The sequence below is a fragment of the Neomonachus schauinslandi genome, chromosome 9, assembly GCF_002201575.2.
Source record: "Neomonachus schauinslandi chromosome 9, ASM220157v2, whole genome shotgun sequence".
Lineage (NCBI taxonomy): Eukaryota > Metazoa > Chordata > Mammalia > Carnivora > Phocidae > Neomonachus > Neomonachus schauinslandi.
The window spans coordinates 64,329,773-64,342,522 of record NC_058411.1 but is presented as its reverse complement, the minus strand read 5'-3'; the positions used below and the strand labels follow the sequence as shown (position 1 = coordinate 64,342,522).

The 12,750-nt window shown below is 35.3% G+C and overlaps 1 protein-coding gene across 2 annotated transcripts in view; it reads right to left on the bottom strand.

The window, feature by feature from the left end:
* STRN3 (striatin 3) overlaps positions 1–12,750 on the bottom strand; it is a 106,344-nt gene that overhangs the window by 50,692 nt on the left and 42,902 nt on the right. For both annotated transcript variants that reach the window (XM_021695780.2, XM_021695779.2), the window contains exons 2-4: positions 7,058–7,161; positions 6,309–6,382; positions 1,406–1,487 (exon numbers count right to left, since the gene is read on the bottom strand). In XM_021695780.2, coding sequence (XP_021551455.1) covers positions 1,406–1,487; positions 6,309–6,382; positions 7,058–7,161 — 260 coding nt within the window. The remainder of the gene's footprint in view (positions 1–1,405; positions 1,488–6,308; positions 6,383–7,057; positions 7,162–12,750) is intronic.

The window sequence follows — 12,750 nt, the reverse complement described above, 5'->3', positions numbered from 1 at the left end:
AAGAATAATCTGTTTTTACTGAAGTTTGTTCAAGTTTTAGTCACTAAGAGTTTGGACTGATAGTTTCAAGAGTTTGAATGAAACACCAGAAACTAAAGTGATAAATATGAGGTTTAAATACATCTACAGAAAGGAAAGCAAAAAGTTAAGGGGTTCTCACCTGAAAGCCTTCATATTTTCCGTGAAGTAGAACCTGAGGTGCTCTAATGAGTAAGGGAGAATGGGCTGAGATAGGGTAAAAGTTTAGAGTATCTACTGAGGTATAATGGGAGCAGGACATGACCGGGGTTATGGAAAAAGGCTCTTTGTAATGTTTGTACAGGAAACCATGAATATGTAGGGGCATTCAGAGGACTCTGTGATTTTTCTCCAAGATTTAATTAGAAACAGAAGCAGCAGACAGCAAGACTGAACTAGGGCTGAGATACTGCAGGTATAGTAAAATGACTGGTGGGAGAGGGGTAAGAGAGGGCAGCAAGAAAGCTAGAGGTCCTAGCAAAAGGGTGATGGATGATGGGGTCTAAGGTGGAGCTAGGTAAAAATAAAAACAAGAAAAGCCGACATCAACAAATAAACAAAGTAAAACCAACCAGAGCTCAAGGAGCTTAAGGAGAAAATGAAGTAGCCAAGAATCTAAAGATCAAGGTAAGGTCAGAGGGCAAATAACATGGGAGTTGGGGGTGGAAAAGGCGGAATATAAGACAAGTGTTGGATCATGGAATATTCCAGAGTAGGGTAGTTCTAGGTAGTAACAAGATCAAGGGTCTGACCACATTTCACAGGGTTACTGAAGGAAAGCTAAACATGTATAGAGTTGAGAAGGTTGAATAATTGTAAATTACCCAGGCTATCAGTAGTACACAGGTACCAAAGCTTTAAAAATATAAGGCCGAAAAACAAATAGATAAAAGACAATAAGTAAGATATGCCACACAATTACTTATAATACAGCAAAGAATTCAAACATCAAAAAGGTTCCTCAAAAATTCAAGTAAAAGTAGGATTTGGCAAGCCACTTATGAAAGGTTTCAGATAACCAGTTAAATTCCTCTATAAACCAGTAACACTCCCACTTAAACGCAAGTCTGTGAATTCTGCAGTGATGGGAATGAGAGCATCCACAAGTATGAACGCTATATTGTTTTTGTTCTCGCCTTCCAGTCATCCAGTTTTTATGACATTCTACCCCACAAATAAGAAAACATCATCATCCTGAGCAGTGTTCAAAGGAACATTCAGAGGAGACAAACTTTAAAAAGATCGAATAGTCTAATAAAGAGAGCAATTTGAAAACTCTACACACTGTCCTATAATCACCAAATAATTTTTCACTTGCAAAGTGATTGAATATAAGCACTTTCATACCTAGATCCTTAAAGAAAGCTGAAAATGAACCATTACTTACTGTCTTAACAGCTGTCTGCCTTGCTTCCATGTTAACTGGCTATTCTGAGGTGCTGTGGGAGCTTCTGTGTCTTTGGTTTCTTCTAAAAATTAACACACACACACAAAAAGATGATTTCATACACATTATTTCAACTCTTGAGAGAATATTGTCGAAGTTCTCTCAGGGATAAATTCCCACAAAATATAACTATTTTATAAAGGACAGAAATAAATGAACAACTATTATTTACTGTGGGTCACTCATTTTAAATGTGTTTATCCCAATCAACACTCAGGTACAACCCTCCTTGTTTTAAAATTGGGAAAACCCAAGAGTACATCAACTATTCTACTAGAGATTCAAAAACCAAAAGACTAGGCTTTGAAATGAAATGCTAAAAAGTAATATATTTTTTTTAACTACCAGAATTCTGCTGGGTTGAATGCTTTCAAAAATAAAAAGCTGTATTTAATATTTACTTAAGCTATTCAAAATCAACACTTAGGAAACCTAGTATATATAAAACTACTGAATAACTTAATTTTGAATCTGTATCAGTTAACTTTAAGTCTATATCATAACATTTTATATAATCAATTTCATTTTAAGAACTAAAACTTAAGGGGTGCCTGGGTGGCTCGGTCGTTAAGCGTGTCTGCCTTCGGCTCGAGTTCATGATCCCAGGGTCCTGGGATCAAGCCCCGCGTCGGGCTCCCTGTTCTGCGGGAAGCCTGCTTCTCCCTCTCCGACTCCCCCTCCTCTCCCACTCCCCCTGCTTGTGTTCCCTCTCTCGCTGTCTCTCTTTCTCAAGTAAATAAATAAAACCTTTAAAAAAAAAAAAAAGAACTAAAACTTAAACCAGAAAATAGTTTCTACTACAAGTAAAAAGTCATATATTATTCTGGAATAAAAGTATACACATTAAGAGAGAGTTTAATAAATACTATAGGGGGGTCTGGGTGGCTCAAGTCAGTTAAGCATCCAACTCTTGATTTCGGCTCAGGTCATAATCTCAGGGTGGTGAGATCGAGCTCCAAGCCAGGCTCCCCACTCAGTGGGGAGTCTGCTTCTCTCTTTTTCCCTCTCCTGCTGGCCCCTCTCCCCACTCTCTCTCTCTCAAATAAATAAATACATCTTTTAAAAAAAAATACTATAATCTGAAGTGAGTCAAACTCTCAGTAAGTATCCCTAGAGAGATTTAAAACTATGTATCAGCACTAATGATATCAGAGAAATATTTTCCTATAAAGTCCCATTATGAAAATAAAGACAAAGCAGAGAAGAGAGGATCATAGAAGATCAGCCCTCACACTGAATGTTGACAACCCTTAGCATGGCTCACAGTTGTTGGGCTCCTAGACTCCTCAGAGTCATGAGAACAAATACTGGTAGCAGGCATTACTTCTCTAAGACTAACAATCCCATTATTAACATCTTTTCATTCTTACCCTGAACACAGGAATTTCTAAGATTTCTAGAAATAATTATTTCACCCTAATAGCCTACTTTTCTATTTATAATTTTTTCTATTTATACCATTTGTTTACTGTGTAATTACATATAATACATAACCACTGGAGAAAAAATACATTTTTAGAAGGAACTATAACTGCCCCAAATCCTATCACCAAGTGTTAGTACTTGAGAATTTATCAATCCCTATTTTTCATCTCAAAATACATAAACTCCTTTCTTAAAAAGGGGGGGGGGCAATGTGTGCACTGTACTATAAGCTGCTTTTGACAACATATTTCAACATTCTCTTGATGGCAATAAATATAGATTAATATCATAAAATTATTCCATAGAAAGTATATTTAATTTAACTAGTCAACTAATGTTGACATTAATTTCCACTTTTCCCTATTATAAACAGTGCTGCTAAGGATATCCTTGAAGTACAACAGAAGCATACAGCTCAATGAATTTTTTAACACACCAATATAACCAGTTCCTCGATGAAGAAAAAAAACATTTATCAGCACCCTGAAAGCTTTCCTTGTGCCCTCTTCCAATCACTAGACACTCCAAAAGGATATCAATACTATCCTGATTTATAAAACCTAGATTAATTTTTGAACTTTATATTCATGAAATCATTTATATCAATTTTCATGTTGTCAGATGTAGTTACGAGTTTGTTCATTTTTGTTGCTAAAGAGCATTCCACTATGCTAAAATATCACACAGTATTATGTACCCATTCTAACACTGCAGGTCACTCAAGTTGTTTCCAGATTTTTATTACAAGATACTATATACAAGCCTTATGATGAACATATGTAAGCCTTTTAAGGAGTAGAATACCTAGAAGTAGAATTATTGGGCCACAGAGCACACTGCTAGGGCTATGTTCCCTTTAGTATCACCGACAAACCACTTTTAGAGCAGTTCAATCAATTTTCAATCCCAACAGGTTGTTCTAAATCCTCATCAACACTTGACCTTTTTCCTCTTTTGTATTTTATTTTAGCCATTCTGGTAGGTGTCTAATTGTATACACTGCACTTCGGTTGTATTTCCTCAATAACTAATAAAATTGAGTCTCATTTCATCTACTTATTGGCCATTTGGATCTCTTCTCTTATGGGCTGCCTTTTCAAGTCTTTTGCCTATTTTTCTACTGTTAGATTTTTTTTCTTTCCCTAAATGTATGAAAAAGAGCTCTTTACATATTTAGATACATAGGGTTAAACCAGTTTAGGATACATACACATATTGGTATTACTGAGGCACAGGTATAAAAACATGCATATCTTGTACTTCTATCAAGACAATATTTTACATATTTTTTTACATTTTGATTTATTTTGTGTATATATAAAAGACAACACTAATTTAATGTCTATCTCAATCCATACTTTGATGTAATTTTATTCCATTTTGTTTTCATGTTGTATTTTGCCCATCCCTTCGTTGTTTTCCCCTGCTCAACACCATGAAGTTTTTCTACATCAATAAAAGCAATCTATGTTGCTATTATTGTTCCCATAAATAAAATACTTGGATGTCACTGTATTCCTCATTTTAAGGAAGTTTTAATAGTTAAATTTATACAGATAAAAAGAGTTGTTTTTAATCTTACCTCAGTTGTAGGCAGTAGAGATTTATCTGCTAATGATCTGTTTTATACAAGTTGTTGTACTCAGACCAGCTAACCAATTCTGACTCTAGCTCCAGGAACAATGCAGCTGCAACTAGCCACCTTCCTCACATTTACGAAGACCAAGTTAGGGGGGGATAGCCCTCGAGTTAGAAAATGAATACTTATTTTGTGAATATTCTAACCATATTAGAAAGAAAAGGAGTCAAAGAAAAGTTCTGAATTCATTAGGTTGTGTGAAGCTACTCTACTCCCTCTAACTGCAATAAGACTACTGTAGTAAACAAGGCCCAAAATATATAGACTTTCCATCTTTTTATCACTTATTGTTGCTTTTCCAAGGATTAGGCCACAATATTGTTCCCTACTATCAAAGTGAACCTTCATAATCACTGAAAAGCCAGACCAAAGGAAACCCATGCAGGACGCTTGGGTGGCTCAGTCGGTTAAGCATCTGCCTTCAGCTCAGGTCATGATCCCATGGTCCTGGGATCCAGCCCCGCATCTGGCTCCTTGCTCAGCGGAGAGTCTGCTTCTCCCTCTGCCTGCCTTTCTCTTTTTCTGTCTCTGACAAATAAATAAAATATTAAAAAAACAAAAAAAAAAGGAAACTCATGCTGCTCTTATTTTTTTCCTTAATTTTATATATATGCCAACAACCTGAAGATATAAATGGTAAAATTAGTAAGTGGAGAAAAATTAAATCAACTGCAGGTTGTATGTATGTTTTGCCAAGTTCTAAGTACTTAACATTAAACTTAATATTAAACTAACAGTATTTAATATTAAACTAAAAACCAATTAAATTTTTAAAATTTACTCTGCCACCTAACTAAAAAAAAATCCCTACGTAAGTTTTATTTTCCCTACCATATATGCTTTGACTTTATTAGATATGGTACAACTATAGGAGAGGAAAAATTGCATATCCAAATAAAGAAACACTTTTTTCTTGTCTTAGTAACCAGCACCCAAAAACAGCACAGAATTCAATCTGACTGCACCATCAAAATGTATATATGAGTTCTAAATATACCTGAAATAAGAAACTGATAATATTCCCAATATTGTATAATATAAATCAAAATAATCCTCATTTATTATTAGATGTTTAGACGACTCAAACTGTATTGCTTCTCAGCCTTTTGGTTAAGATCAAGTGTAAACTACTCAAACTGTAATCATATAGAACCCTCAAGTTATCATTAAACTGTTACCTTTTTCCTATATCCAGCCATCTCTTCCCAGCATAACTGTTCATCAGATACTACTCTCACCCTCAATATCCATTCATTTAATTTAGTGCAAGATGCAAAATTTAGTATAGTTGCAAGATGAAGTGAAGATTTTTTTTTTCCTTAACCTTATTTGGCTGCCTATGAGGTTTCCAAATTCAATCAAATTTCCAATTTTCAAAATTAAACTGTGTTAATCACAGCTTCTCCAGTTAAAAAGAACTTCGTAATAATAAAAAATTAAGCTCATATGGGCTAAGAATTACCTACAAGTATAGAAAGAACTGTTTCATTACCTTTCACCTCTAATTAATACCAAAAATGCACCCACAATTTTACAAAGGTTTCAACACAAGGAAAACAGGATAAATAGCCTCAGGATTGAGATGTAGATAAAACTACTTACTTTATTCATTTATTATTTTCGCAAAACACTAGATAATATTACAGTAGTCAACCATTTGACTAACCAATGCTATCAAAGCAAAATGAGGATGAAGAAAACATGTCTGTTACATAAAAATGAGCTTAAACCAATTTTTCTTGAATTGGGTCAGAAGGTTAACAGAAGAATCAAGTTTACCTGATTCAAAGGTTGGCATTTTCAAATCACCTTGGTTCAGTTCTGTGCCATATTTTAATTTGTGATATTTTGCCCTGAAAATTCAATAATAAATTGTTGAAAGAGAATATTTTCTCCTTTTCTACACAGTTAAGACTGGTATACATTTCTCTAATAACAAATAAAACATAATATGAATGTCTGTTTTTAAGCTTTACTTGCAAAGGAAGTTAGGAAAAAAGGTGCACTGCTGTGAAAGAAAAAAATGTAAATTACCCAATTAACATATACACCTGAGTAAAGATAATTTTTTCCTGATCTTTAAAGAAAAAAAAAAAAATCCCCAAACTTAGGTTCCATAACAAAAGACGAAAATTATTTCCATTTTAAAGATTTAAATCTTTTCTTTTCCCATTATAAGAATCAAATCAAAGTATCATCTTGTATTTTGGGCAGGGTTTCATTTCTTTCAAAGAGCTTTTTTTTTTTTTAAAGTAGATTATTAATCTCTTTTATTTATGCATATTTTTTAAGATTTTATTTATTTATTTATTTTCCATTCAGTACATGCCCTCTTTAATACCCATCACCAGGCTAACCCATCCCCCCCACCCCCCTCCCCTCTAGACCCCTCAGTTTGTTTCTCAGAGTCCATCGTCTCTCATGGTTCGTCTCCCCCTCTGATTCCCCCCACTTCAAAGAACTTTTAAATACACTGTACACTAGTATTAAAAAAAATATTGTTCTATTACAAAATGAGGTACACATACCTTTCTTGTTTTAATGCATACTCTAACATCTTTATTCTTCTTACTAAATCCTTCTTCAAGTTTTCTTGACCTTTTCTTTCTCCTTGCAAAAATGCTATCCGGGCCTAAAAATATAGAAGATTCATTTATTTTCATTTTTTCCTAACAATACATAGGGAACCAAAAATAAGAAAACGTGACAGGAAGTTTTAAAATTCATAGAAACAGTCAACCAAACTTTGTTAGTAACACAATTATTTTAAAAATAAACATGACTATAAATCAGCAATTTGCTTACAATGTTAAAGTCTTTAATATTAGTAATTTTTACATAACCATAAAAGGAAATCTTATACATAAAAATTGAACTTACTTCCTAACATATAAGTCACAAAGAACCTAAAACTATTATTTTCATAAATAGATAAAATATTTTTACCAAAATGAGATACTGGTTGTTTCAAAAAACAGTAATAATACCTCAAAAGCATTTTATGAAATACTTAAAAATTTATCTTTTCTATTCTACCCACCCACTCCAAATTCTTTCAATTCCTGAAACAACACCACAGTATTGCAAATAGTTTAAGTAAAGCCACCAATGTTCAAAGAACTCATTACTTTCTCTTGTCATTCTTCTACTGTGAGAGGAATTTTTTTCATTTTAATTGCCTTATTTCCTATGAGAGGTAACTCTCTTATCTTTTTCTGGCCCCTCCTATCATGTCAGTCCCCTTTATACACCCAACACTAAAGAGTAATGTTTAAAGAGACTAGCATCTGCGTGGAGACATTTGCCATTATGCACATGATAACAATAAAATTAACTTCCACAGAGAGGAGAATGCTCTTGCTGAGATAACCTATAGATGTATTTGTTGATTAAGAAAAAGGAAGCTACTTAGTAACCTAAATCACGATTAATGGAATCAGAACACATGAATTCAGCTGAATGATGCAACCCATTCAGTTAGGATCTGTTCATTTCTATAAAAGAAATAGCGAACAGACCAGCTAAATCAAACTGATTAATAAAAACATAGGACTATTAAATGCCCACTGCCATCAAAACAAGCTCTTCTCTATTATCCTTTTTTTTTTAAGATTTATTTTATTTATTTGAGAGAGAGAGAGAAAGAGAACGAGCACAAGCAGGGGAGAAGAGCAGAGGGAGAGGGAGAAGCAGACTTCCCCTTCAATAGGGAGCCTGATTCCAGACTAGATCACAGGACCGAGATCATGACCTGAGCAGAAGGCAGACGCTTAACCAACTGAGCCACCCAGCTGTCCCTCTATTATCCTTTAAAAAAAAACAAAAACAAAAACACAAAACATGAGGGGCGCCAGGGTAGCTCGGATCAGTTAAGCTAAGCACTGGACTCTTGATGATCTCAGGGTCGTGAGATCGAAACGAGCTTAAGATTCTTTCTCTCTCTCTCCCCCCCCCCCCCCACAACTGCTTACTCTCTCTCTCTTTCACTCTCTCTGAAATAAAAAAGAAAAAGAAATCATCTATAACTCCTTAACACCTGAGATGTTAGCTACATAACACTTCCAAATACAAATTTCAAAACAAAAACAAAACGTCTAGGAGGGATGGTAACTATTCAGAAGCTAACAGTCTAATATCCTAAAGAGAAAAGTTTGACTCTTGAGCCACAAAGCAAAAGCGAAACGTCAATTTCATCACACAGCCTCAAGAAATTCTAAGTTTTTTGCCTGCATCAACTTTCTTTTTTTTCACCACAGTAAATGCAGTCACCATCCATTGTCACCATACAACACCCTTACAGTATTACTGACTATATTCTCTATGGGGACTTTTCATTCCCTAACTTATCCATTCTGTAACTGGAAGTTGTACCTCTTTTTTTTTTTTTAATTCATTCGAGACACAGAGATACAGAGAGAGAGAGCGCGCATGAGCAGGGGGAGAAGCAGTGGGAGCGGGAGAAGCAGGCTCCCTGCTGAGCAGGGAGCCCAGTGTGGGGCTCATTCCCAGAACCCTGGGATCATGACCTGAGCCGAAGGCAGACGCTTAACCACCTGAGCCACCCATGCGCCCCTGGAAGTTGTACCTCTTAAACCACTTCACCTATTTTGTCCATCCCCCCAACAGCCTCACCTCTGGCAACCACCAGTTCTCTGTATTTATGATACTGTTTCTATTTTTTGTTTGTTCAATTTACTTTGTTTAGATTCCATATAAAAGTGAGATCATATAGTATTTCTCTTTCTTTGGCTTATTTCACTTAGCAGAATACCTTCTAGGTCCATCAATGTTGTCCCAAATGGCAAGATCTCATTCTTTTTATGGCTGAGTAATATTACATTGTGTAATATTCCTTCATCTTTATCTGTTCAACTATCAATGGCTAATTAGGTTGTTTCTGTACCTTGGCTATTGTAAATGCTGCAACGAACACAGGGGTGCATATATTTTTTCCAACAATTAGCATTTCCAATGTGGGGCTTGATCCCAGGACCCAGGATCATGACCTGAGCCTTTGTTTAACTGACTGAGTCACCTAAGCGCCCCAGAACCATCCTTGTACTGACTTCAAAAAAAAAAAAAAAAAAGCAGAAACCATTATCACATACTATAAAAGCATTATGTGACTCCAATTTCCAGATCTTATAAGCATACTATAATTAGCAGTGCAAAAAGATGAAAAAACCTTATTTTATTCTGCTTCTTAAAAAGCAGTAATCAGGGGCGCCTGGGTGGCTGAGTCGGTTAAGCGTCTGCCTTCGGCTCAGGTCATGATTCCTGAGTCCCAGGACTGAGTCCTGCATTGGGCTCCCTACTCAACAGGGGTCTGCTTCTCCCTCCCTCTGCCAAATAAATAAGTAAAATCTTAAAAAAAAAAAAAAAAAAAAAAACCAGTAATCAGTGATTTTCCAATGAGAAAGGCACTGAAACTAAGTGAAAGTCTCAAGGTCCTCTAAAGGATTAAAAAAAAAAAAAAAAACCTAAACAGTGGCAATGTTTCCTATTAGAATCTTACACTGTTGTCTATGTGCTACTGAAGCAGACAGTAGAATCTTATGCTATTGTGAGAATTCATTTTCATTTCTTGTCTTGGCATTTTCCTATTAAAAACCATCCATCCATACAGAATCTAGTACATTAAACAAGCACAAACTACATTAAAAAAGCAAGAATCCCACAGCAGCTTTTGAACAGGAGTTGAAGGAAGATAATTCACAAACAAAAAGGACAAAAAAAGGTGAGAATTCATTAAGAAAATACCTTTAAAAGGACATGTCCTAACCCAAACTATGTGGAGATGAGGATAAAAAGAAAGTATCAGATATATCATGACTGCTGGACATGGCCTTATGACCTCACATCACAGAGTATCTATAAATACTCTGATTCTGACTTAAAAGGTAAAGGTTACGTCTGATAGTGATAAAAAAAAAAAGACCAATTAAGTAAGAGACAGTGTTTAATAAAGGTTCACTGACAACGAATTCCGAGCTATTTTTACAGGTCATAATGCACCATTAGTAGGATCATCTCAGCAAATAAATACTTTAAAAATGCAAAAAAAAAAAAAAAAAAAAAGAATAGGGACACCTACACCACACCTGGGTGGCTCAGTCAGTTAAGCCCCTGCCTTCGGCTCAGGTCATGATACCAGAGTCCTGGGATCAAGCCCAAAATCCAGCTCCTAGCTCAGCGGGGAGCCTGCTTCTCTCCCTCTCCCTCTGCCCCCAACCCTGCTTGTGCTCTCTCTGTCAAAATAAACAAATAAAATCTTTTTAAAAAAAAAAGTAACTGCAAAAAGCATATTTACAATGGCAACAAAAAACAAAAGTATCTAGGAATAAACCAACAAAAATGTGCAAGATCTCTGCACGAAAAACTGCAACCTGTACAAAAAAGACAACCTAAATGGAGTAGCAGACTCATAAAAAACAATTTTCATGCAAACTGTGAGTTAATGCAATTCCAATTAAACTTTCAGTGTGTGTGTGTGTGTGTGACTTGACAAAATGATTCTAAAATTTATGAAGAAATTCAAATTGCCAAGAACAGGCAAGAGAATCCCCAAGGAGGAAATGGTAGAACCTGCTCTACCAGAAAGTAAGATGGTTTATAAAACTAGAGAAATTAAAACAGTGATTGGTGCAGGGACAGACAAATAGATCAAAGAAAAAAAAAGAAAAAACCCAGAAACAAACCAATATATATGAGGTCACATGATTTATGAAAATAGAAGTTCAGAACAATAAGAATGGCCCTTTCAGAACTTGTGCTTAGTGTACAGGGTAAACATATGGGGGAAGGGAGATAAAATAAAACTTCTGCCTGATACATCAGTTGTAGGAGGATTACAGATCTAAATGTGAAGACAGAACAATAATGCTTTTAGGATCTAATATATATCTTCAAAATCTCAGATTAAGGAAATAATTCTTTAACAAGACAAAACCATTAACCATAAAGAAAAGGAACAATAAATTCATTACCATTTTAAAAGTTCTGTTCAAGGCATAGCAGGGATTAGCAACCTGCTTCAGGCTTGTTTTTGGACAGCCCCAGAGTGAAAAATGGCTTAAAAAAAAAAACAAAAGAATGTCTAACACAGACCCAATAATGGCCCATATAACCTAATACATTTACTATTGAAGTTTATAAACCTCCTATACTATTATCAGACAAAAAAGATTAAAAAAAAAAAAAGACTGCAAGAGACAAAGGACATTATATATTAATAAAAAGTTCAATAAAAAAAGATATAACAATTACAAATATTTATGTACTTAATAAAATCATTAAAATATATGAAGCAAAAACTGAAGGGGGAAACAGTTCCACAGTAATGGCTAGAGACTTCAATATCCCACTTTCAATAACAGATCAAATAATCAGACAGAAGATAAGGAAACAAGAGGACTTCAACAACACAATAAACCAACTAGATCTAACAGACATATATAGAACACTCTACCCAACAACAGAATACACATTCTTCTCAAGTATGCATGGGATATTCTCCAGGATGGACCATGTTCACCACAAATTAAGTCTCACTATTAAAACGATAAATACCATAAAAAAATTTCAACACAACAAAAAAAGAAATCAGTAACAAAACTGGAAAACTCATAAATTAGTAGAAATTGAACAACACACTCTTAAGCAACTAATGGAACAAATCAACAGAAATATTAGAAAATACTTAGGAATAAAAATGAAAATACAGGGTGCCTGGGTGGCTCAGTTGGTTAAGCGACTGCCTTCGGCTCAGGTCATGATCCTGGAGTCCCTGGATCGAGTCCCGCATCGGGCTCCCTGCTCAGCAGGGAGTCTGCTTCTCCCTCTGACCCTATCCCCTCTCATGTGTTCTCTCTCTCTCATTCTCTCTCTCTCAAATAAATAAAATCTTTAAAAAAAAAAAAATGAAAATACAGCATACCAAAACCTACGGGATGCAAACGCAGTGTTGAGGGGAAAATTTACAGCTATAAATGCTTATATTAAAAACAAGAGGGCGCCTGGGTGGCTGAGTTTGTTAAGCGTCTGCCTTTGGCTCAGGTCATGATCCCGGAGTTCTGAGATGGAGCCCCTCATCGGGCTCCCTGCTCAGAGGGGAGTGGCTTCTCCCTCTCCCTCTGCTTCTCCCCCAACTTGTTCTTGCTCGCTCTCTCTCAAATAAATAAAATCTTAAAAAAAAAAAAATCTCAAATTAACAACGTAGCGT